The 26,397-nt window shown below is 43.0% G+C and overlaps 1 protein-coding gene across 2 annotated transcripts in view; it reads right to left on the bottom strand.

Moving 5' to 3' along the window:
- Acbd3 (acyl-CoA binding domain containing 3) overlaps window positions 1-23,923 on the bottom strand; it is a 29,360-nt gene extending 5,437 nt beyond the window's left edge. For both annotated transcript variants that reach the window (XR_012912114.1, XM_075989319.1), the window contains exons 1-7: window positions 23,554-23,923; window positions 15,534-15,675; window positions 14,420-14,560; window positions 12,924-13,082; window positions 10,888-11,062; window positions 3,782-3,968; window positions 1,426-1,710 (exon numbers count right to left, since the gene is read on the bottom strand). Coding sequence is in view for 1 of the 2 variants with exons in the window: in XM_075989319.1 (XP_075845434.1) it covers window positions 1,426-1,710; window positions 3,782-3,968; window positions 10,888-11,062; window positions 12,924-13,082; window positions 14,420-14,560; window positions 15,534-15,675; window positions 23,554-23,839 (1,375 nt within the window). In the remaining variant the exon portion in view is untranslated. The remainder of the gene's footprint in view (window positions 1-1,425; window positions 1,711-3,781; window positions 3,969-10,887; window positions 11,063-12,923; window positions 13,083-14,419; window positions 14,561-15,533; window positions 15,676-23,553) is intronic.
- Window positions 23,924-26,397: the final 2,474 nt, after the last annotated feature.

Below are 26,397 nucleotides of genomic sequence, written 5' to 3'. Positions count from 1 at the left end.
TGTAGACCGAACTTACAGAGATCTGCCTCCAGGGTGCTGGTATTAAAGGTGTGCGCCACCACTGCCCGGTTTTAAAAAAAATCTTAAAAACAACATAATGCCAAGCCAGAGGTGGTGGTGCACATTTTAATCCCAGCACTTGGGAGGCAGATGCAGGTAGATTTCTTTGAGTTTGAGGTCAGCCTGGTTTACATGATGAGTTCTAGAGTAACCAGGGCAACATGGTGACACCTAGCCTTAAAAACAAAAACAAATCAAACAAACAAACAAAACAAAACAAAACAAAAACAAGACAAAGCAGCAAATGTTTTGATATTCACCAGGTCAAAACTGGACCTGTGATATAATTAAGGACTTGAATCTTCTGGTTTTTCCAGCTAACAAAATTAAGGAGAGCAGCTTTTCAAAGATCAATGCATCGTTTAACTTATTTCTTAAACAAGATGGTCACTAAGGTCTTTCAAAACTCCCAATTCTGTCTACTGAGATGAAACAAGAAGTCACTCTTGTGACAGTGTTTCCAGAGGGAAGAGCAGCTGGTGTGCTTAACGGGGCATTCAGCTGAGTTTTCTTCACTCACACACAACTCTTCTACCCGAGTTTGGGAAGTTCAAGGCCATTCTTGACTACAGAGTAACTAAAAGTCAGCGCTGGCTGTGTGGAACCCTGTCTCACCCCTTCTCAAAACAAACAAAAAAAGGAAACACAGGAGAGGAAAAGCCAGCTGTGGTTGTTCATGCCTATAATCTATTAGCACTTGGGACTAAAATAAACAAAAATGCTATTATCAAAAAGTAAATTCAAATAAATTCCTTTGTTGACAAGAATTCTTACGTGGTCTTTCAAATATTCAAAATGGGAGGCCGGGCGATGGTGGCGCACGCCTTTAATCCCAGCACTCGGGAGGCAGAGGCAGGCGGATCTCTGTGAGTTCGAGACCAGCCTGGTCTACAGAGCTAGTTCCAGGACAGGCTCCAAAGCCACAGAGAAACCCTGTCTCGAAAAACCAAAAAAAAAAAAAAAAAAAAAAAAAAAAACAAACAAAATGGGGCATGGCGGCACTCCACTGGCAGTTCTAGCTACTGGGAATGCTGAGGCAGAGGACTGGCTGAGACCACCAGTTCAAGAACAACTCGGGCAACAAAGCAAGATCCTGTTTTAAACAAAATATACAACAAATCTCAAAGTGATTTCATATATTCAACTTGTCAATGTACAAGGCTGTAAGAAAAACACTACCCAGAAAGTAGTAAAATAACATACTGCCAAATAGATTTTTAGCATTTAGAGAAATTCATGCTCAGGGCCTTCTTTGTGAGAGACTGGTCTTTCAGTGAACATCCTACTACTGAATGGAATATCCCCATCCTGAAGTATTCGGCAGGAAGTATACTCAGTAGCTACTGCGTATGGACAAAGCCCTACCTTCTTCCTCCTCGTCGTCGTCACTGGACTCGCTGACATGCACACTGACGGCAGCATTTGGAGAGTCTGTCCATTCAAAATAAACCCCAAATCCAATGTCATAACTGTCTGTAGCAAATTCCCAGAAGAGGTATGATCCTTCTTCATGAGTGGGGACTCGAACAGTGACCACTTCTCCTCGGCGTACTGTAATCACAGAATCTGCATCCTGCCGAATCTTCTCTTTGAAGTCTTTGATCTGTGGTCTTGTCCACATGGATGGAGCGGCAATCACTGGAAGAGATTCTAAAGGCAACAGGATTTACAAAAGCTGAAGAGCAAATGTTCTTACATCTGCACAGGGCTACCCGTGTTCTGACACCAATGGCACACAACTCAACCAAAGATGGAGGGGAATAGAAAGTCTCTCAGGTTATTATAGGACCCAACATCTACTCAGAGGTCATCATACCTTATAAGTGATTTTTCCTAACAGTCTACTCTCTCACACCTCGAGACAGGGTTTCTCTGTGTAGCTTTGGAGCCTGTTCTGGAACTTGCTCAGTAGACTAGGCTGGCCTTGAACTCACAGAGATCCACCTGCTTCAGTTGGGATTAAAAGTGTGCACCACCACTGCCTGGCTTAACATTCAACTTTCATTTCAGTCTATCTGTTGAAAAGTCTTAGTTTCTGAGCATCCTGAGGCTCTAAGGGCATTTCTGAAAAGAGCCTATGAGAAAGAGAAAATCCTGGACAATCTTAGAACCACACGGAAAGGACAAACGTTTTGTTACTGAGCAATACTCCTGTGTACTGCAGGACTCAGCAGGCTTTCCAGTTAAGTTAGTCAAATTTACTAACAAAAAGATTCCCTTCCATTTGTAAACACTGGGAGGGCTGGGGATGTAGCTCAATTGAGAGTGCTTGCCTGGTACTCACAAATCCCCGGGTTCAATCACTAGCACTACATAAACTAGGATCTTGAGTTCAAAGACATCTTCAGCTACATAGTGAGTTTAAGGCCACACTGAGCTGTCTCAAAACAACAGTTGTGGTGGTGCATGCCTTCAATCCCAACACCAACTTTGTGGCAGAGGCAGACAGATCTTTCTGTGTCGTGCCCCACCTTGTCCCGCAAGGATGACGCGCGACACACCGGAGCTCTTCTCACTGCAGTTTTATTCCAGGACTTTATTCACTTTCTCTCTTTCTCTTTCTCCTTCTTCTCTCTCTCTCTCTCTCTCCTCTCTCTCCCTCTCCCTCTTTTTCCCTCTCCGGGCAAACCTCTCCCAGCCCTTAAGCAGGCATGGGCTGCCAATCCTGGATTGCCAGGTGGGCACTGCCTATAGGTTCACGCATATGCAAGCAGCTGATAATCATTGCGTGATCATAGCATAGGTCAGGCCTTAGCCATCTCAGGAGTTGATTATACATCTCCATCAGGTGTGACTCCACGCAGCTCGCTACATTTCTGAGCTGGAGGCCAGTCAGGGCTACATAGTGAGCCTGTCTCAAAAACCAAACCAAAGTCCAATGAGATGCTTGAGCAGGTAAAGACACTTTGCCACCAAGCTTGGTAACTTGAGGTTATTCGTCAGACTCCACATGGCAGAGAGAGAGAACAAAAGTTTATAAGTTCTCTTCTGACCTCATGGTATACACATACATATACAGAATAAATAAACCAAGGTGAAACAAACGCTTGGTAAGACCAAAGAAGGTCTTTCCCGAAGCTGTTTCTCTGTTACTTGTTCTAAAAGGTCAAGGAAGAACAGAATGGGCTTCAGAAATCTTCCTTGTCTAACTATGCTTATACCCAGCATGGCACTCAGAGGCTGAAGTGAAAAAAACAAACCAAAACAAAACATTTGGATCTCCCCCACCCTCACCTGCTTAAAATTTTTTAAAAAGTTTTTTTTATGTTTTTATTTTTTTAAATTTATTTTTACTTAAAATTTTCCACCTCCTCCCCTCCTCTCATTTCCCCCTCCCACTTGCTTAAAATTAAAATCAGAAAAAATTATACTTCAAGGAAACAAATGGTCACAGAATATTCACAAAAATAGAAGCTGTAACTGGTGAATATGGCAGATGTTCACAGCAAGAGATCTCTGCTAGGACAACAGGCAGCTTTATGTGGAGCTTCAAACTGAACCCAGAGCTTTGTGAGTGTTAAGCAACGAACATCTATCCCAAGCCCTGATCTTCTGTCTATGTCAACAGGAGCATCAGATTCAGATTCAAGAGTAAAGGTGTTGGACTCTCATACACATGTAAGTGCTCTCAAGAGCTAGTCAGCCTGTCTTCCTGATTTTTGCTTTTCATGAGGTCTAGGGAATTACATCTGGATGGACAAACACATATGCTAAACTATACCTTTTGGTCCATTTTCCAAGGCTTCTTCTGCCACTTCTGGCTCAATTTCTTTCTCGGAACTGACAGTGTGGGTTTTGGCCTGCCCATTAACTGACATCATATCACCTGCTCCAGCTGCATTCACTTTTGATGATGCAGGCAATGAAGCCCCAGCCACTGCTACTTCCTGTTGCTTCTGTAATGCTGCCTAAAATTGAGAAAAAATTAAAACACTCTCATCAGAAAGGCTAACATTTGCCTAGACATGAAGTCTGATGTCATACATTAGCTCTACACTAAAGCATTCTAAGAAATTACTAATCAACTTTTGCCAGTTTTTTAATCATATCTATAATAAATATTAGTATAATACCAACTGATATCTAAACATGATTAAACTATCAATCTCAGATAAAATTACTAAAGGCAGCCGGGTGGTGGTGGCGCATGCCTTTAATCCCAGCACTTGGGAGGCAGAGGCAGAAGGACAGCTGTGAGTTCGAGGCCAGCCTGGTCTATAAGAGCTAGTTCCAGGACAGGCTCCAAAGCTACAGAGAAACCCTGTCTCGAAAAACAAAAACAAAAAACAAAACAAAACAAAATTACTAAAGGCAAAATTAAGTATAGTAACATGCCACTGCCTCCTGAGTGTTGAGATTAAGGGCATATGCCACCATGCCCAACAGTGCTATATACGTGTATGTATATCTCTGTGTGTGTGTGTGTGTATTTTTTTTTCTTAAAACTGAGTAGAAGAAAATGTTTCTCTCCCTTCCTTGGATTTATTTATTTATTATATATAGTGTTCTGCCTACATGTATGCCTGCATGCCAGAAGAGGGCACCAGATCTCATTATAGATGGTTGTGTGCTACCATGTGGTTGCTGGGAATTGAACTTAGGACCTCTGGAAGAGCAGTCAGTGCTCTTAACTGCTGAGCCATCTCTCTAATCCCCCCCCCCTTTCTTTTTAAAACAAAATTCAACTATACACAGGGCATAATGGCATATGTCATTAACCCCTGCACTCAGGTATATCTCTGTGAGTTTGAGGCTAGCCTAGTCTACATAGTGAATGCCAGGCCAACCAGGGCTACACACTGAAACCTGTCTTTCAAACTACAAAATTGGGTATGTTTATACCCAGCACAGCACTCAGAGGCTGAAGTGGCAAACAACAATAGCAGCAGCAACAATAACAAACCAACCACTTGAACTGCCCCATCCTCACCTTCAACTACTGAAAATTAAAATTAGAAAAATCATACTTCAAAGAAACAAACGACCACAGAAGATTCACTGACACAGAAGCTGTGTAATTGCCGAACACGACAGCTGTCTACAGTAACAAACTAAACCCTCATATATGGACAACTATTCTACTATGGATGGAAATAAATACTCACAAAAGAGCATGAACACAAATTTAATTTTTTTTAAAATTTAGATTTTAGGGTGTTAAGAGACCAAACCCAGTACTATTAGCCTCAGCAGGTGCTCATCCACTGAATCATACCCTCAGGCTCTAACTAAAATTTAATAAAACTGTCAATCACACTGCAAAAACACTGGTCTAAAATAATGAAGGGAGCCAGGTGGTGGTGGCGCAAGCCTTTAATCCCAGCACTCGGGAGGCAGGGACAGGTGGATCTCTGTGAGTTCGAGGCCAGCCTGGTCTACACAAGCTAGTTCCAGGACAGGCTCCAAAACTACAGAGAAGCCCTGTCTCGAGAAAAGAAAAAAAGAAAAAAAAAAGAAGAAAAAAGAAGGGTAAGAAGGGTTTAGAGGTCAAAGTATTTCCTCACTTAATATTTTATAGTAGCCTGGGTACAGTGGTACATGCTACAATCCCAGCACATAGGAGAATGAAGCCTCCTTGAGCTTGAAGCCAAGATTGATCTATATACCAATGCAGGGAAAGAGAAAGTACAAAGAGAAGAAATTTGCTATGCCATGGCATGGGTCATTAACTCTAGATACTCAGAACGCTGAGGCAGGAAGACCGCAAGTTCAGGAACAGGCTGAGATACTGAACGAGTTCTATGCCTACCACGGCACCTTAGTGAGACCCTGTCTTAAAGTATAAAAAGGCTGAGAATATAGATCTCCGTGGTACAGCACTTGCCTAGCACCCATCTTTTTAAACTGTGTTACAAACCCATACTGGGGCCACATAACTGAATGTGGGAAGTCGCAAAAATCTGGCAAGAGTACAAGGTTTCCGAATGCACAAGGACTACAAATTCATTCCAAATCAAAGTATAATAAATCCAAGGTGTGTCCGACAGTGCTCAACTCCTCTGCATCAAGGCAACTTCCACACAACATTGGTTCTGAATACACAACACATACACTCTTGCCTATGGCTGCCTTGACACACAATACCAATGAATGCTGCCTCATACACCTTGGCTCAAGTCCAAGATTATTTTATGCTATAAATTGCAGTGTTCTTATTGCACAGAGTTTTCTGTACTTAAATACAATGGCTTATTTATGGAGAACAAAGACACACTACTTCACTGTGGTCACTCCTCAGCATGCAGACTATCAAGCTAGTATGTATTCGATTATAAGAGCTGGAGAGACAGTTCAGTGGCTAACAGCACTGACTACTCTTACAAAAGACCTAGGTTCAGTTCCCAGAATCACATAGGGCTCGCAAGCATCCACAACTTAAGTTTCAGGGTTCTGATGACCTCTTCTGGCCTATGCAGGAAGCAGGCACATATATATGCATAGACATACATTCAGGTAAAACACCCATACACATAAAATAAATAAATCTTCCAGAAAAAAATTGTTTACTGAGGGCTGGAAAGCTGACTCACCATACAAGTTAGTTTTGTCAATAATCTAGAATCTGCTAGGAAGAAAGTCTCAACAAAACACTGTTTATATTGGATTGGGCTGTGGGAATGTCTGTGAGAATTTGTCTTTATTTCATCAGTTGATGTGACCCAGCCCACTGTGGGCAGCACTACTCCTGAGGCAGGGGATCCTGAACGGTGTGAGTTGAAAAACCCAGAGGAAAGCAATATCTTATTATTTTTTTAAGATTAATTATTATTTTATGTATATGGTGCTTTATCTGCATGTACACTTGCATGCCAGAAGAGGATATCAGATCTCATTATAGATGGTTGTAAGCCACCATGTGGTTGTTGGGAATTGAATTCAGGACCACTGGAAGAGCTTCCAATGCTCTTAAGTGCTGAGCCACCTCTCCAGCCCTGAAAGCAATAACGATGTACTCACTGTTCCCTCTCTTGACTGTGGAGGTGACATGCCCAGCTGCCTCCAGCTCCTGCCGCTGTGATTTTCCCAAAGGGAACTGTGAGCTAAACAAGCCCCTGTTTTATCGCAGCAACAGAAATGAATCTAGGGTAACAAATAAGGGCGTTTGCTACCAAATTGGCTGACCTAAGTCTGAACTCTGGAACCTACATGATGGAAGGAGAAAACTGGCTCCAGCAGGTTCTTCTCTGATATCTATATGCATACTATGGCAAGCGTAACCTTCTCCTTTATATACACATAAAATAAATAACATTTTTTAAATGTCCTGAAACAGAATGGAGAGTTAGTTGGGCACATGCCTTTAGTCCCAGGAAGCAAAGTAGGAGGATCTCTGAGTTCCAGGCCAGCCTGGTTTACAGACTGAGTTCCAGGAGATCTAGGGTTACACAGAGAAACACTATCTCAAAAACAAACCAAACCAAACAAACAAAACACCCTAATAAGTAAATTGTGTCTTAAAAAAAGATTTATTTCATTTTTAACTGTATGTAGTTAGGTGGGTATGCACATGTAGTCTGGATGCCTGCAGAGGTCCAAGACTGGGTACTGGATCTCCTGAATCTGGAGTTATAGGTGGTTTGTGAGCCACCTGATCTAGGGGTTGGAAACTACAAAATCAGGAGACCCAATTTCAAATAGAAGTGTGCAAATCATAAATTATATAGCTTAATCAACTTTCATATATCAAACATATCCATTCAACCATCATCCAAAATGAGAAATTATTTATACCAAGGTATTTATACCTCTCTAGCTCCTTCCCCTAGACACCTTCTCCAACAGTATTTTCAGACTTTATAACTATAGATATGCTTTGCCTACTTTAAACCACACACACACACATCTCATTGTATAATTTGTGCTTTAAGAAAAAGTCTACCTTTTCCTTAAAGAAAAAAAAAAGTTGGGCGATGGTAGCATAGGCCCTTGATCTCAGTACTCAGGAGACAGAGGCAGGTGTATCTCTGCAAGTTCAAGGCCAGCCTGGTTTACAGAGCTAGTTCCAGGACAGTCAGGGATACACAGAAAAACCCTATCTCAAAAACAAAACAAAACTTTCCCTAAAATAAATGTATTTATTTTTATTAAAAAGACAGGGTCACACTATGCAACCTTGGCTAGCCTGAAACTCAAGAGAAAGATCCACCTGCCTCTGCCTCTCGAGTGCTGGGTTTAAAGCCACACATGTCTGGCCCCCTCAATGCTAATTTTGTAAGGCCTATCTATAAGGGGCACAAATAAGAAGAGTATTTGTTTTTAATGCTATGGGATACTGCACTGTGAAAATATGAAATTTACCCCTACAACTACTCACTGGCATTTGGGGATGTGTGGGGAGAAGTCCTGAATGACTGGTGCTGACTTTGCTGTGTATGATAAATGCACTGAATTCCACGCAGCTGCTGGAGTGCCTCCATCTGCGAGCACAGCACTCAATCCCAGCTTCTCTTCTTCACTCCCACAGCCCTCGTCAGGTCAAGGACAAAGCAGGTGACAGCATAAGTCACCTTTGTAAACACTTAGCCTCTGCCAGAAGGCCAAGGATTGATGCTACTCTTTTAACAAAAATATTAAATCATACATTTACAGGATTACCAAGAGAGACATGTATGTTGACCTATCTATGCAGGTAATTCATATAAGAAATCATTTCTAAGGAAAAACACCTCTCTCTGCTGTTATATAAAACACGGTATTTCTTTGTGTGTTTGGTTTTCAAGAAAGAGATTCTCTGTGTTTCCTTGGCTGTCTTGGAATTACCTCTTATAGACCAGGCTAGCCTCAAACTCACAAAGATCCACCTGCCTCTGTCTTCTAAGTGCTAAAATAAAAGATATATGACACCATCACCCAGTCAAAACACAACATATTAAAATATACTCTAAGGCTTAGACTCTAAATCACTTCTAAGGTTAGTTTTAAAAAAAAGAAGCACCATCTATCACAAATAAATACAATCAAAACAAATCAGTACATTCAAAACATTACATAATGGTAGAAGGCATTCTTGAAACTCTGCAGTAAAATCAATAAACTTCCTTTTCTGGATTCTACTGCCCAGGACTCTTATCTAATACACAGAGTAGGCTGCAATTATTTACATGGCGCTCTTTCTCTCTCTCCTCCCTCTCTAAACACTTTGGGAGAAGTTTTAAAAAGCTCAGGAAGATTTGGGTATGGCAGTGCATGCTTTGTAACCCCAGCACTGGGAGGTAGTGTGTGTCTCAGCCTCAGCCACACAAGACCCTGCCTTAAGAACAAAAGCAGAAAGGTGCAGAACAGACACCGGCACAGCAGTTCATCAAAGTTCATACTTTAGCAGTAAAATTCTTTCTTCCTCCCTTTTATGTAAAATTCATTGGTAACTGTTAAAAAAAAAAAGAAAAAGAAAAAAAAGAACTTACGTGGCTAGCTGTAAGGCTGAGTTCTCAGGTAGCTCACTGTACCCATCTATTCCCAGAAGCAACCAATTAGAGTTTGATCATACTAATTCTGAGATTTCTAATTCCATCATTCCATTTCTTGGATTTATCCTACCAGAATGACTTCCTCCACATAAAGTGATAGTGGCCTATGACCAGGACAGTATGTAACAGCAAAGTTATTATTTCACTGCCTATTAAGTGAAAAAAAAAAGGGGGGGGGAGTGAGGAGGGTAAAATACTAAAGTAGAAACAGGCCATAGAAGAGGCAGAAGCATCTCTCAAAAATGCTTATTAAACTATGGTTTAGTATCTTTCTGATCCTCTCATGGGTTATATACAATCTTTAGGGCCTTTTAATATCTCACTGATTTCTAAAAATAGGGGAGAAGGGTTATTTCATTTAAAAATGTTTTACCTTCCTAAAAAATATTTATTATTATATAATGAATAACATGTGCATGCTGATTTTGTCTGTCAAAAACTATCATGGCCCAATATGGTAAGCATTTATAAATCAATTAATTTATCTTTCTACTCCCCCTGGTGCTCCCCTCCATCTCTCTCCCTTTTCCACTTGGAAATAGGGTCCTTCTAAAGTTGCCCAGATTAGTCTGAACTCTCAGTCACCCAGGTAGCTGGTATTACAGGTTTGTACCACCAGACCTAGCTATTCTCTTTCTTTTATAATCCCATGAGATCAGGAACTTTGCTCTTGTGTCTTATTTTCACAGAACTTGAGAAAAAGCAGGAAATCAGAGCAATAGTAACATGTCAGAAAATCCAAGGATAATGGCAGAGTCAGGACAGAATCCAAGTACCCTGTCTTTCACTTAAACTGCCTTCTATATGGTTGTGAGCCGAGCCTTTAACAGCTGAGCCACCTCTCCAGCCCAAGCTTTCTAAATGTTGAAGCGATATTTAGGAATGGAACGCTGGAGAAGGAGTATATGCTGTCATGAGTTATAATGGATCTGGCCCAGTTTTGAGGAACTAGCCTATGGGCTCATGGGAGGGAAGTAAACCCCTCAAAGCTGTCTGACCTTGACACTGCATGTTCTGCCTGAAGGATGTTCTTACAACAAGGCTAGCTACCCAGGCCTTCACAGTTTCAGGGGCACTACTTCAGTCCATACCAGACTCTTGTTATGACACTAGACCTAGACAACTCCCACACAACAATATAAACATAAACATAACAATATAAAAGCACATCCTCGGAGGTTCAAGAGCCTGTATTTTCTCTTGTAACTGTCAGTATAATGCTAAATAGACTGCCTAAAAGATAAACTGAATAGTTACTTTATACCTTAGAGGCTAGCTAATGCAAAATTCATTTGCAACTGATAGGAAAGAAACTGGGTTCCATGGAAACATAACACCTTCTCTAAAGCTGCTGTCATACCTGTTGCTGTGCAAGCTGAACTTGATACAACTGTTGCATGTACTGCTGATAGTGCTGCTCCTGCAGCTGGCGGATGAGAATCTGCTGCTGCTCGTAGTTCCCTGGATACTGCTGGGCTGCATACTGCTGGAATTGCACGGCAGTCTGCGAGTTTAAAGCTGCCATTATCTGCTGCCTAAAAACATTAATAAATACATGCCAGTCTGACGACAGGAGACTGTTCATAACGAAATAAAATGACCTGCTCATTCTTATAGTTTATAACTTAGAAAAAGACTTAACTAATAACATTTAACAAATAGCATGTGCTCCAGGCACAGAATATTCAAGAAAAAAACTGACCTCTAACTTTTGGGTTTTTCGAGAAAAGTTGGAATGGAGAATAAATACCAAGCACATCACCACCATCAACAGCATCATTAATTATTAACACTTACTGTGCTCTTTTGATGTGATCCGCAATGTTCAAAGCATTTACACATAGTCTTTGATGACACTATGAGGTTGTTTGGCAATTGCCCAAGACTCAGCTGCAGCTAGATTCGAGAGCCAGGACTCAAATCTAGCTAGTCTGGCTCCAGAGACTGCACCAATTCACCATGATGCTGTAACATGACGGACTGCCATTTGGGCACGGATGGGTGTTTGACTCTGGCTACGGTTTCCCTACCTCAACCGCCCAGAGCAGCACAAGGTAGGAGGACAGCTAATCGATGCTATAGACTCTGTTAAGGATGACAAGCCAACAGTCTGCAGCATCTGACCTAAAGGTGTCTTTATTGAGACGCATTGAAGATAGTAACAGCAGGGCATGCTGCTTGGCTTAGTGATCCTTCTCTTCCTCCTCCTCTCTCCATGGGGTCATATTATATAGAGCCCGGGCTGACTTCCCTCAGCCTCTGAAATGCTGGGATCACAGCTGAACAGTGCTGCACCTTGTCTGGACATATCAATTTCTACTAAATTATTACAACTGTCTTTACTCTCTTCAGAGAAAACTACATGTTTCAAAACTGTCATGTGACCACTTACCAAAGATCTCAAATCTATTTACGAAGTAAGCAGGTAAATAAAGCAAAAACTTCAGATACTGACTAAAGCATTGCACTGGGTCCACCTAAGGTATTCAATTCCAAATCCAAAAGAGAATGGCATTAAAACTTCGTTCCAAAGTAGAATGAGGCCATAGTTCACTCTGAAGCTAGCTACCATTGAAGGTTTTTCTGAGAAGCTAGCTGGAAACAATGAAGAGAACTCAATGTACCTCAAGATTTCTGGCTTAACTTTTCTGTATCCCTGGATCCGTAGGTCCTCTCTCCTGCATTTGTTTACCTCTCTGTATCTACAGCTGCCCTTTGAAAAGCCAGGTCTTTCTAAGACAGCTGCTTTCAGCCTTTACTGAATAGAGCAGTTTCAGCTCCCATGTCCTGTACAGGGACTGGGAATAGCTATCTGATATACGTGGATTAGCTAGGCTCTAAGTCCTCAGAATTTTTAACTGGGCTTCAGATTCTAGCCAGCCTCTCAGATACACACACACACACCAAAAAAAAAAAAAAAAAAAGACGAAATTCCCAGCCTTGTAAAAACAAAGAACAGAAACTGCAGAAAGCAGTGAGAACGAAGAGACTAAGAAGACAAGAGACTATGAAAACTTCAAGACCCTGGACTCAAGACAGAGCAGCTGAACAACCTCAATTGCTGCTTCTAGTCTCTAGGTTTTACAAGCTAACCCCAAATTTCTTCAACACATTATTCTTTGATAAAAAACAAAAGTCACAGCCAGGCGGTGGAGGCACATGCCTTTAATCTCAGCACTCAGGAGGCAGAGGCAGGTGGATCTCTGTGAGTTTGAGGCCAGCCTGGTCTACAGATCATCCAGGACAGGTTCCAAAGCTACAAGGAGAAACCCTGTCTCGAAAAACCAAAACGAAACAAACAAAAAACAAGAATCACTGTTAAAAATGAAAAGGAGCTAACACGAGTCTACCTCCCAGGCAAATAGTCACAAGAACATTCTGAAACACACAACTCACTTTTGCTGTTCCAGTCGAAGCCTTTCTTCTTCTATTCGCCTCCTCTCCTCTTCCTCCCGTCTAAGCCTTTCCTCCTCTTCACGCTTCCGTCTCTCTTCTTCCTTTTGCAGACGCTCTCGTTCTTCCTCTTCACGCTGCCTTCGCTCCTCCTCCGCCTTTCTACAAGGTACATAACAAAGAGAATTAACTCTGCACAGTGAATCTTATATTTAAATAATTTAAACTTCACTTCCCAGTGAAAAATAAGACAAAAATCTGTTCAGAGAATATCAATCTATCAAAAATTCAAACACATAAACTTCCATATAATAGAAACTTAAAATGAAATCAATCTCACAACATACATGACTACATCAAGGATAATTATTAGCTGGGTGCTTTCATAGTCTTTAATAACAAAACAAAAGCAAGAATCAAAAAACGCAACTTTGAAAGGTGTTACATATAATTCAACAATGTACTAAAATACATAAATCAACTTTCCATGCTATTTCATTTTCATTAAGTATCAAGTCTTAGCCTGGCACGGTGATTTTCAGCACTGCAGAGGCAGAGGAAGGAGTTCTAAGCTAACCAGAAATACACAGTGAAACCTTCTCTTTAAAAAGGAATTGGGTTCCCAGCTCTTGGGAAGCAGAGGCAGGCGGATCTCAGTGAGTTCAAGGCCAGCCTGGTCTATAGAGCAAGTTCCAGGATAGGCTCCAAAGCTACAGAGAAACCCTGTGTAGAAAAACAAAGCAAAAACAAGCAACAACAACAACAATAAAAAAGGGACTGAACCATGGTGCGTTTAATCCCAGATTTGGCAGAGAAAGGCAATCTCTGAGTTTGAGCCCACTCTGGTCTACAGAGTGAGTTCTAGGACAACCAGAGCTACACACAATTTAGAAACCCTGCTTTGAAAAAAAAGAAAAAGAAAACACAATAAAAAAGAAAACAAACAAACAAACAATAAAAAGTGATGAGGCGGGGGCTGGAGAGATGGCTCAGTGGTTAAGAGCACTGACTGCTCTTCCAGAGAACCCTAGTTCGATTCCCAGCACCCACATGGCAGCTCACAACTGTCTGTAATTCCAGTTCCAGGAGACCCGACACCCATGGCAAAACACCTATGTACATAAACCAAAAATAAATAATACAAAATTAAAAAAGTGATGAGGCGGGGCGGGGAGGGCTAGAGAGATGGCTCAGCAGCTGAGCTTGTTAAAAAGCTTACTGTAGTAAAACAAAGGTAGCCAGGGGTAGTAGTACACATGTGTAATCCCAGCACTCAGCAAGACTTTGCCTGCCTCAAAGGAAAACAGAAGATGCTGCTGTAGATGGGAGGCTCACTTTAAGGGCACAACCAGAAGGAAGCAGCCCTGCTTCCTTCAAACTTATATGAAAATCTGCTCCTACCAGGAGTGCTGAAAAACTGCCAGAAGAAGTGGAAGTGAGGACCTAGAACAAAGCAAAAGCATCAGTGCAAGTCCCACTATCACGCCCTATAACATCACCTTCTTTTCTCTTCTTCCTCCTTCTCTATCCTGTGGGAAGCAACATAGGCCGAAAAGAGAGGACAACACCTATTTAGAAGCTTCACAAACTCTACCATGGCGTCCTCCTTGGACGTGTTCCCCAGGGCTGCCCATTCTCTCCTGCAAAGAATAAAAGAAACAGTTACCTTCCTTTAGCAAAATGAGAATCTTACTCAATTAAACCTATATGAAAAATACTCGACTACAATTAAAATGAAATATGCTTTTACTAGAATCAGAAAGTTCAGAATGTCAAGTTTCAACAAACCTATACTGATATATTAAATAAGATGCCAAAACAATCCAAAATATAAATGTACTTTGTTAAAAAGCAATCCATATTTTATTTTCTTTACATATTTTAGCTTGAATCAAAATTACTCTGTTTTAACCGGGCGGTGGTGGTGCTTTAATCCCAGCACTCAGGAGGCAGAGACAGGTGGATCTCTCTGTGAGTTCGAGGCCAGCATGGTCTACAAGAGCTGGTTCCAGGACAGGAACCAAAAAGCTACGGAGAAACCCTGTCTCGAAAAATAAAAAAAAAAAATTAATTAATTAAAAAAATTACTCTGTTTTTTGGCACAATTTATGTATGTCTAGATAAGAGAATCATAGTATGTGCTCTTGGAGGATGAAAGAGGGCATCAGATACCCAGAAACTGGAATTATAAATGGTTTTAATTTTTTTTTTCTTGTTTTTTCAAGACAGGGTGTCTCTGTATAACAGTCCTGGCTGTCCTGGAACTCGTTCTGTAGACCAGGTTGGCCTTGAACTCACAGAGATGCACCTGCCTCTGCCTCCCAAGTGCCAGGATTAAAAGCGTGTACCACCACCATCCGGCGATGGTTTGATTCTTAACATCTCTCCAGACCCAGTAGTATGTGTTTAAAATTGCTGTTTTTAATATTATTTAGGAAGTGTTAGATAAAACTGTACTTGTATTATGTTCATAACCAGGTAAGTAAACTTCTTTCACTATGAGCAAAATGAATGTTTCAGTTGCAATGCTAAGCTAACTATTACACCTTAAGCAATTCACATTATACCTTTAACATCATTATTAAGTTTATTAAGTAAGAAAACACTTGTTACCTCCTATCATTCCCCAACACATCAAAGAATCCAACCTCAGGGCAAGTGTCTGGGTTATATGGGCCCAAGAGAACCTGCTTGTGCAGTGCCACAAACTTCAGTTTTTCTTCGTAAGTTGGATGAAAAGCCTTGCCATCTTTTACTGAAAGAGAACAAATTAAAAAAAAAATAATTGGTACTGTCAAAATACACAATTTTCAGCACTGGAAAGACACTGGTTTGTTTGCTACAGTCAATAACTGCCTATAACAGGCAAAAGCAGTATATAAAGACTTATTTTTTACTGAATTTTAATAGTCAGAGCCTAAAACAGAAATCCTTTATAGAATATTTTCTCTTCTTCCTCCCCTCTCTTCATTTTTTCCTTTTTTTTCTCTTAAGTCAGGGTGGTTTCTAGTTCTTTATGGTGCGCATGCAGGCCTCAACTCAGTCCTCCTGATTCAGCCCCTAAATACTGGGATTGCGGGCATGTGCCACCACAACTAGTCTGACTTATTTCTTTGTTGAACAACTATCATTATTTATACTAAAGTTACCACAGAGAAACTCATCTGTCAAACTGCTTACAGGCATGTAGACAGTATCATTTGAACATTTAGCCATACATTAAAAAATATACAATGATAATTTTTAAATGTTCCCCCAAGACAGGGTTTTTCTGTGTACCTTTGCTGTCCTGGAACTCACTCTGAGTGCTGAGACTTAAGGCATGCACCACCACCACCTGGTTCAAAAGCTTATTTTTATTGCTGTTTCTTTGTTTGTGAAACAGGGACTCATCATATAGCACTGGCTGGCCTGGACTCACTATGCAAAACCAGGCTGGCTAGATACTCAGATATATGTTTGCTTCTGCCACTCAGTTAAAAATGATTTTTAAAATTGATTAAAAACAAAACTCATTTTAATCACTTTGAATAGGATCATGCATTAACAAATTGTGTATACTTCAGAAGGGTATGTTTAAAGTATAACCACTCTAATGAGGTGGTATGTTTTGGCAGGGGCTTTGGAATCAGATGGTCCGGGTTTAAATCTCAGACATTTCTAAGCCATTGGATGAATTACTTTCTTAGTTATCAATAAAATGAATTTCAGAAGTTAATAGTACATTATTATTAATACCAATTGTGTGATTCTTTTTCCTTATCATTGGCTCTGCTAGGCTTCCATATAAGCAAATAAGAAAGACAGCCAGATGTGGTGGTTCATGCCTTTAATCCCAACACTTGGGAGGCAGAAGTAAGTGGATCCAGTTTGAGGCCAGCCCGGTCTACAAAGTTCCAGCAGAGTCACGACTACACAGAGAAACCCTACCCAAAACACCTGATAGTTCAGCAGAGTCCATATCAAGATGACATAAACTTAAAAAACAAAACAAAAAAAACCAGGCTGGTGCAATGGTGCAGAGGATAATTTTAGGCCCCACCACCAGGCCTGATGACCCAAGTTTAATCCTTGCAAGTTGTCCCCACTTGATGTAAGTCACTCTCTCCCAAGAGTTTCCTCTCATCACTGACTCTGGAAGATGAGCCTCAAACAGGGCAATATGGAGGACTCATCTGACCTGTGCAGAGAACAGAGGCCCCTTTCTTTCTCACTACAGGTACCACATATTTCCCCAAAGCAGCTCAAGGTCAAAGCTTTTCTTCCACAGCTAAGTCACACTGTTGACTTACTAAAAATATACTGAACAAAGCCTGTCAGGATGATCAGAACTAAAACTGTATCTCCAGTCAGGTATGGAGCACGCCTTTAATCCCAGAACACAGGAGGCAGAAGCAGGAGGATCTCTATGTGTTCAGGCAAGCCTAAACTACACAGTAAGTTTCAGGACAGCCCCCCCCCCCCCAACAAAAGCCAGGCGGTAGTGGCACACGCCTTTAATCCCAGCACTGGGGAGACAGAGACAGGCAGATCTCTGTGAGTTCGAGGCCAGCCTGGTCTACAAGAGCTGTTCCAAAAGCTACAGAGAAATCCTGTCTCAAAAAATCCAAATATATATATAATTCTCTGCTCATATGTAATACTGTCCATACTGGGCATAATCAATAGCAATGTTAGTGTAACCCTGGCTACAGAGTAAGATTCCATCTCCAAAATAAAACAAATTTTAGCAGGGTATGGCAGCACATGCCTTTAATTCTAGAGCTTGGGAGGCAAAAGCAGGCAGATTTCTGTGTTTGAGGCCAATCTGGCTTACATAGGGAGTTCCAAGACAGTCAGAGCTACCTAGAGAGACCCTGTATTTAAAAAAACAAAACAAAACAAAAATTGTTTTTAACATATGTTTATTTATGGGGGTTGAGGGGTTGTCAGAGGAAAACCTGTGGGAGCTGGTTCCTTTCTTCTATGGTGTGTTCTGTGTAGAGTAACAGAACTCTGGCAGCAGCACCTTCATCCGCTGAACCATCTTACCTGCCTTTCATTCAAAATTTTAATCCAACAGAGATGCAATGCAAAAATTCAGAGAGTTCTCATACTTATTTTTTCAATTACAAACATTTATAATTTTGCCAGGTGTAGCACTGGAAAGGAAGAGACAGGTGGATCTCTATGAATTGAGGTCACTATATATCAAGTTCCAGAACAGTTAGAGCTACATAATAGAGATCTTATCTCAAAAATAAATAAATACATAAAAATAAAGACGTACTGTGTATTAGTGTTTGCCTGTTATGTATGTACCACATTTGTGCCTCACAGCCAACAAAGGTCGAAAGGGTACTATCCCCTGGAACTGGAGTTAGATGATTGGGAATCACTATGAAGTTGCTGGGAACCAAACCCAGGTCCTCTGCAAGAGCAACAAGTGCTCTTAACGTCTAAGCCATCTGTCCAGCCCCACTCACACTTACCTCTTTTAATACATTTAAAACTTTCCTTAAGGGGATAATGCTTTAAAAGCAAACTTGGGGGCTGGAGAAATGGCTCAGGCTGTTCTTCCAGGACTCAAGTTTGGTTCTCAGCATCCACGTGGCAGCTCACAACCACCTGCACCTCCAGTTCCAGGGGATCTGCTGCCTTCATCTGACCTCTGCAGGTACCAGGCACCAAGTAGTAGGCACACATATATACAGACATATAAATAAAATAAATCTAAAATAAACAAAACCAACGTGGATCTTTCCACTAGTTCTTAATATTTTCATGCCAAAAACTATTCAAGGGACAAAAGTAACTAGACAGTCCTTTTGAATCATTTTCCCCTGTGTATTTTTTTTTTTTTTTGGTTTTTCGAGACAGGGTTTCTCTGTGGTTTTGGAGCCTGTCCTGGAACTAGCTCTTGTAGACCAGGCTGGTCTCAAACTCACAGAGATCCGCCTGCCTCTGCCTCCCGAGTGCTGGGATTAAAGGCGTGAGCCACCACCGCCGGCTCCCCTGTGTATTTTATCAGAAAGCAGACTCCTATCTATTTTTACCCCCTGCAGTGGAAGACCTGTCTGAAGCCATACCAAGATCGAGCCTTCTTCTTATGAGGGAATGGTTGAGTGGTCTGGGCCAGGTTCCTTCACGAAGCACTGCAGATAACTGCAAGTCTCATGGGAGGAGTAGGTAAAACAGTGTGTAGACAACCTTCACCTGACATCTAGTAAACATCTGCACTGTAACTACTGACAACCACTAGTGTGAAATCATAAATGAATGCAACCAGTTTACTAGACAAATGTAATACAGCCATTAACTATCAGAGAAGGAAAAACATCTAAAAAATCTAGACCTTGAATAACTCAACGAAAACAAAACCTAATTCCCCAAGTTAACTCCATCAGAGAAGCATAGAGCTTTGGAATTCTTTGGGACCTTAACATAAAAAGCTAAGAAAGGCCAGTTTAATCTTGCTAAAATAGAATTAAGAGCAATTTGCTCTTTAAAAAAAAAAACAAAAGCAAAAACAAAAAACCTCACTGGTTCTTCACCTAACAGAAAGGCTAAACTGTGTACAACTTCATCGTGTCCTTCCAGGATCTAATTTCAAATTTCTCCTCTCCCCATCAAACTATCTCCTGTCATGTTCCAAACACACAAGCCAGCCATCCCTCTCCCCTGTCCCCCCTGCTTCCTCCACCTGTGCTGCAGTTATCAACCAGCTCTTTAAGTCTCCTGAAGAGCAAAGAAGTCTGCACCATCCACACAGCAGTAATTCTAACAGTAAACCTTATCCATAAGGGCACAGAAATCCCTGGTGGTTAGACAGCAAAACGTTAATCTACAGAACATCATAAGGGACATTTTCATCTATATGTACACACCCCATGCCCGGGGACAGAACTCAGGGTCTTACTATGTATGCTATGTTACAGATATTGAACAAGCACTTATCACTGCTACACCCCAAGCCTACATCATTTCACTTTCACTTCATCAAAAAATTAAGAGAGGTGGGTATAGTAGGAGGCTGGAGAGACGGCTCAGCAGTTAAGAGCACTGACTGCTCGTCCAGAGAACCAACATGGCACCTCATAGCTGCTTGTAACTCCAGTTTCAGGGGATCCAACACCTTCATACAGACATACAGTAGGCAAAACATGAATGCACATGAAATAAAAATAAATTTTTAAAAAATAAAGAGAGGAGTCAACATAGTAAGCTATTGGCTATAATTATCATTATGACAAGTACGGAATACAAAACAGACTTCCAGACTCCAGGTTACACTGTTGTCATTGCTTTTCTTTCTTTCTTTTTCTTTTTCTGGTGTTTGTGTCTATACAGCTAGGAGTGACGTTATACTTCAGATTCACCTTGCTGGGCGGTGGTGGCATATTCCCTTAAACCCAGCACGCGGGAGGCAGAAACAGGCAGACCTCAGTGAGTTTGAGGCCAGCCTGATTTACAGAACAAGTTCTAGGACAGGTTCCAAAGCTACAGAAAAACAAACTTCAGATTCACCTCCTGAGAGCTGTGATTACAGACTTGCACAACCACCCCTGGCTTGTATGGTGGTGACAGAACCCAGGTCGTAAAGCTAGATAGGCAAGCACTCGACAGACTGAGCTACATCCCAGACCCTTTCAGATATTTTCAATGGAATAGATAATCCTGCTTTCAAGATTCATATTTAGTCCATAGAAGATAAAGTGTAATTTAAAAAACATTGTGAGCTACAGTGGTTATGCACACACCTTAAATCCCAACACTAGGGAAGCAGAGGCAAGTAGATCTCTGTGAGTTCAAGGCCAGCCTGGTCTACACAGTGAGTTCTGGGATAGCCAGAGAGCTATCCTAAAACTTACAAAACGAAGTCCTGTCTTGAAAAACCAAAAAGTAAGACACTAGTTTATAGCAACTGCCACACTTATTTTGTAGGAGAAAAACATACATTAAAATGAAGCCCTGAGTTGGGGGAGATGGCTCCGTGGGTAAGTTCAGATCTCCTGACTCCACATCAAGACAGATGAGGTAGTGCACAACTACAAATTCAGTGCTCCTCCAGTGAGAGGCCGAGACAGAAACCTCTCCAGCAGCTGGGCCGCTACACTACAGCAAAGGAGATCCTGCCTCAAGAAGGACCAAGATCCAAGGCTGTCCTGTGACCTCCACACACTGAGGTATGCAACCTACAAAAACAAAGGCAGTACTTGTGGACTCACCCGACTTCTGTTAATTCTTCTATACCCTTTTCCCTCTTCCAATTAGTGCCCTTCCACTGACAGCCCTTTGTTGTTATCTCAAACAATAATCCACACAGAGAAGTGCTTTGAACTGCTAAACAGCTATTTTAAGTGCTTGGCTACAATTCTGAGCAGGTTCAGTTAGAAACTGAGCAAACTATCCCTATCAATGCATTTTCTTCTACAAGGTTACAGGTAACTCAGGCACCTCAAATACGGGCTCTCTGAAGACCCTTGCGACTCAAAAGGCAATTTAAAATAGTCTGTTTAGACCACTAACTTTTAAATGTGAGGCAACTAGTGTTACCTAATTCAGCTTCTTTATATAGAAACTTGATTATAGCAAAGTTAGTTTTCTAGGAATTTATATAGCAACAATAATTTAAATTGAGTCTGACCCAAAACAATGCTAAATTTGCTGCCCATTAAGCAATTTTTTTAAATTAATTAACTAATCTGTTTGTTTAGGTTTTTGAGACAGGCTCTCACTATGTAGCTCTGGCTGTCCCAGAGCTCACTCACTGTGTAGACCAGACTGACCTCAAATTCAGAGATCCTCCTGCCTCTGCCTCCCAAATTCCGAGATTAAAGGTGTTTAACACCATGCTCAGCAACTTAATCTCTTGAAGCAGATATTGCTATTTTCAAAGAAGATGGGCTCAGATGAAATTACCCCCCCCCTTTTTTTTTTAACCTATGCAGCAAAATCAAAGATTAGAAGTTGGTTCTTCCTGGGTCTGGAGTCCTATTTTAGTAGTTCAGAATGGCGCAGAGCACATCCCAAGGACTCCCATTCAAATCCCAGCACACAAGTCAGTCAGTCTGTCTGTCTTTTCTCTCTCACACAATTAAGTTTAGGGGAAAAAGCCTAGAGTTGTTTTTTTTTTTTTTTTTTTTTTTTTTTTGCCGTTTATGTTACTGAAAAGCAAGTTCCAAAAATTAACTTGTTTTTCAAGACAGAGTTTCTCTGTGTAGCCCTGGCTGTCCTGGACTCGCTTAGTAGATAAGGGCAGCATCAAATTCAGAGATCTTCCTTCCTACCTCTACCTCAGGGGTGCTGGGATAAAAGGTGTTCGCCACCACTGCCTAGCCCAAAAATTAACTTTTAAGGGCAAGAATACCTATGTTAACTGCACAGAAAGAGTGGGTTTGCATTTACTTACAACAAACTCCAAACTCAAGAGACAGTAATTCTAAACTCATTACCAAGTCCTCAAGCCAGCTAGAACACAGCAGTGGCAATGAACAGTTCAAGGATACACTTTTTAAATTAAAAATACAATGACTGCAGAATAACCACTTAATGTTGTGGGAATTTTCACAGAATTTCACGAGTTTGCACAATTAAAGCCATTTAAAAATAAAACTACGTTAACATGGATCACTACAATGAACAACCCAACTTCAGCCGGTAAAATATGTAATCTGAAAGTACTATCTCTGAGGAAAATGTCATAAATATGCTGTTCTGGAATGCATGTGCAGCCTAGCAACCACTTTTAAAGTTTCATTTGTCTCTCTCTCTCTCTCTCTCTCTCTCTCTCTCTCTCTCTCTCTCTCTCTCTTTCTCGGCTTTCAAGACCTAAATATCTTTATGAATCAGACTGTTTAGTCAAGCTCTTTCCCACTGACCAAATCTTTTGAGTGGTACCTCCATTAATAACTACATGAACAACCCAGTTTTTTTTAAAAAAAAAAAAAGGGAAAAAAAGGGAAGAAAACAACCACCCACCGGAATTTGGCATTAAAAAAGTTAACTGGGGGGGAGGGGGAGAAAAAGAGAGGGAGAGAAAGGAAGAGGGGAGGAGGAGGAGACGGGAATGAGGGAGGGAGAAAGTGGGAGTGTACTTTTGGGCCTTACTCTTCAAAATTCACTTACAAGGTAAAATTTCATAACCATTTAGAAGTTACCAGGACATACAAGTAAAAGGGCATAAACGAACTTAGTATTTTACTTCCTCCTTCGCCCCATCCCTACCGCCGAATGATCATGTCCTGTACTACATGCTCCCGGTTTCTAAGGCTAGAAAAAGGTAGACAATTTTCTTCCACTAAGATTAAAAAAAAAAATCGGTTTAATGTGGCGAGCCACAGGAAAGGGCAAACCGGTGGAGAAAGAGCAACGAAAAAGAGAAATCCATCCCAGAACGGGAGCCCTGGGAGCGCGCGCTCCTTCGGCCACTCTAGCTCTCGGAAACCAGACAACTTAAACCAGGTAATAACGCCCCAGCAACCGCAGGTGACGCCGGCTGCTAAGCCAGGCTTCCGGGCCCCTCAGGGGTGTGACACGGGGACCAGACCCGCAGTGACAGGCTCCGGGTGCCGCCAAGGACGGAGGCGCGCTCCGGTGGGTGGGGCGGGCCCGGGCGGCCCGCGGCCCCGCAGAGGCGAGGGAACCCGCTCACTTTTGAAGAAGCGCAGCGCCAGGCCGTACAGCTCCTCCAGGCCGAAGCCCCAGTGCTGCTCCATCCGCCGCGCCTCCTCGGCCGCGCCCTCAGCCGCCGCCGCCTCCCCGGGCTCCGGCTGCTGCCCTGCGGCGCCTGGGCCCCGTCCAGTCCCGGGGGGCGAGGACGGCGACGGCAGCAGCAGCGGGGCACCCTCCGCGCCGGGCCGCTCCTCCGAGTCCGGGCTCAGGGTGAGGCCGTCGAGCGACACCTCGAGCTGCTGCTCTACGTTCAGCTGCGCCGCCATCTCCGCTCCGAGCGCCTCCTCGGCGGGCACAGGCGGCGGCCACGTATCGACTTCCTGCTGACCTCTCACCTCCGCTCGCCGACACCGGAACTTCCGCTGCCGAGGCGGCTCGGGCGTGAAGGGGGCCTGGGGCCCCGCCCCCGGGCGTGTGGGTCGCGCCCCTGCCGCGCCTTCTGCTCGCTGGCTCGCTCGGGACTACGTGTCCTGCTCCGGTCGGGGCCTCACGCCCCTCTCCGAGCTCACCCCTCCCTTCCGCCGGGGCGCTTCTCCCGCTGCGGCGTTCCCAGGGGACCCGGCCGTCCGCCCGCCCGCCCGCCCGCTTGGATCGGGGGCGCGGGAGGTGAACGCACGCCGTGGTCCGACCCTGCAGGGAAAGTCTGCGAAGAGTCGCTCTCTGCACGCCCGGTTCAGTTAGTCTCCACAGAGACTCTGAGGAGATGCAGGGCAAATGGCAGACAGTTTTTATTTTTAAGTAGAAAACAGTGTATTCCTCCCCCAGAGGCTTCGTCCTCACTTTTCCCTTAATCATTGTCTGCTAGGCGGGGAGTGTTTGCGTATTTGCTCTGTACCTCAGGCAGGCCTTGAACTCACTTAGCTAAGGTTGGACTTTTGTCTAGCCTCCCACTTCAACCTCCCAAGCGTTTTGACTGCAGGTGCACACCTCTGGGACCAGCACTAAGGATAGCTGAGACCAATTCAGCTACCAGCGTCCCAAACGCGTAGGACCAGAGCACAGGGTCAGTGCGGCGGGTACAGCAAAGTAGATGGTAGTTATGGAGAAACTGTCTTGAGAGTACATATCAGTCTTTTTTGTTTTTTAGTTGGTTTTTTGTTTTGTTTTGTTGTTTTTCTTTTTGGGGGGTTGGAGTGGGGGAGTGTTTCAAGACAGGGTTTCTAGACAGGGTTTCTCTGTGTAACAGCCCTGGCAGCCCTAGAACTCAGATCCACCTGCCACCACCTCCGAGTGCTGGGATTAAAGGTGAGTGTGCCCAGCTGGTTTTGTTTTTGAGACAGGGTCTAGAGCTGCATAGCTCTGGCTGTCCTGGAACTCACTATGTAGACCAGACCAGACTGGCCTCAAGCCAGAGATCCACCTGCCTCTGCCTCCAGAGTGCTGGCATTAAAGGTGTGCCTGGCCTTCTGGCGGTTGTTCCCTAGCAGAGTCTTCCGGTCATTAAAAGTGAAAAATCGCAAGCTTTTCCTGTACCATTCCCTGGACAAACCCTAGGAATGTCTTACTGAGTGGATAACTGAGGGACACACACTTGGTGTCGGTTCCGCTCAACACACATTTAAGGACTACCTTGTATATCAGGAACTGTGGAAAAGACAAACATGAGGAGTTGTGTCCAGCCCCAAGGCATCATGGTCCAGGGGCTGAGCCCAGAACCGAGCACTGTAGTAGGGCCAGGCTGCTGGAAGGTCCTTCAGCCTCAGTGACCTTGAGTGGGTTCCCTAACTTCTCTTTCCTCCCTTGTAAGATGGAAACAACGGACTCACGAACCAGATAGAAAAGTAAGCAATCTAGTAACTGTGGGCTAACCTTACTGGTCCAAGCTGGTGCTGTGAGGAGGTCTTGTGTACTCTAAGTTCACAGCCATTCCTGTCCTATGTGACAAGACATGGTCCAAGCTGTTATCTATCACAGGCCACATAAAATGACAGATGGATGATGTTATCAAGTGACATCGGTCACTTCTCTCAGTCTGTTTCTGTGCTATTGCTTTATACCACAGAGTGGGTGGTTTATGAAGAGCAGGCCTTTATTTCTCACGGCTCTTGACAGCTGAGATGTTCAAGATCAAGACACTGCTGTCTAGAAGGCTGGTTGTTGGGTGACCACTTCCTCCAAGATTAAGACAATCCATCCTGCAGGAAGGCCAGCAACTCAAAATAGTTTCAGGAGCCCCTGAAACTAACCAGATTCATTAAGCCCCTTCCTGTCAGAGTAAACTATTAGAGCTGATGTCCCCCTCAGACCACAGGAGAGCTGCACGGTAAAGAAGACTCTGAGAGCAGGCCAGCTGCCTGGAAGCAGCAGAAACCAGCCTTTCTGCCTGGAAGAGGTTTGGACCAACTGAGACACCCGAGAGGGACTGTCTTCAACTGTTGAGCTGCCTGCAGGCTGTGCAGGGTGCTCCATGTTCTCAGCTTTGTGAGCTGTCACTAATGCTGGGGTGAGCCTTGGTGATGCAGCTGTCTTTGAGTCATCTCTGCTCCTGGAAGTAATGTCAATAAAATTTAGCGTTTGCCAACTTGGACTTTGGTGGTATCTGTACTTGGGTCCATCGTGGGCTCTGTATCAGGGGTGCGTAGACCTGTGTGATGCATCTTCCCAGAAGAGGTTTTCGGGTCCCTGGGCATCCATGTTCTTGCTATGTTCCCCCATGGTAGGAAGAACAGGGCTGCTCTTGGGGACCTCTGAATAAAGATGATTATCTCATGTGGGTGATGCCCTTGTGGCCAATCACCTCCCCGACGCTCTTCCTCACACAGTCCCATATGAATTTTGGGGGACATTACATTTGGTCTACAACACCACAGCAGGTGACTGTGTC

Source organism: Microtus pennsylvanicus, chromosome 10 (genome assembly GCF_037038515.1).
Source record: "Microtus pennsylvanicus isolate mMicPen1 chromosome 10, mMicPen1.hap1, whole genome shotgun sequence".
Classification (NCBI taxonomy): domain Eukaryota; kingdom Metazoa; phylum Chordata; class Mammalia; order Rodentia; family Cricetidae; genus Microtus; species Microtus pennsylvanicus.
Note: the sequence above shows the minus strand (reverse complement) of the source record. Positions and strands in the feature narration are given on the sequence as shown.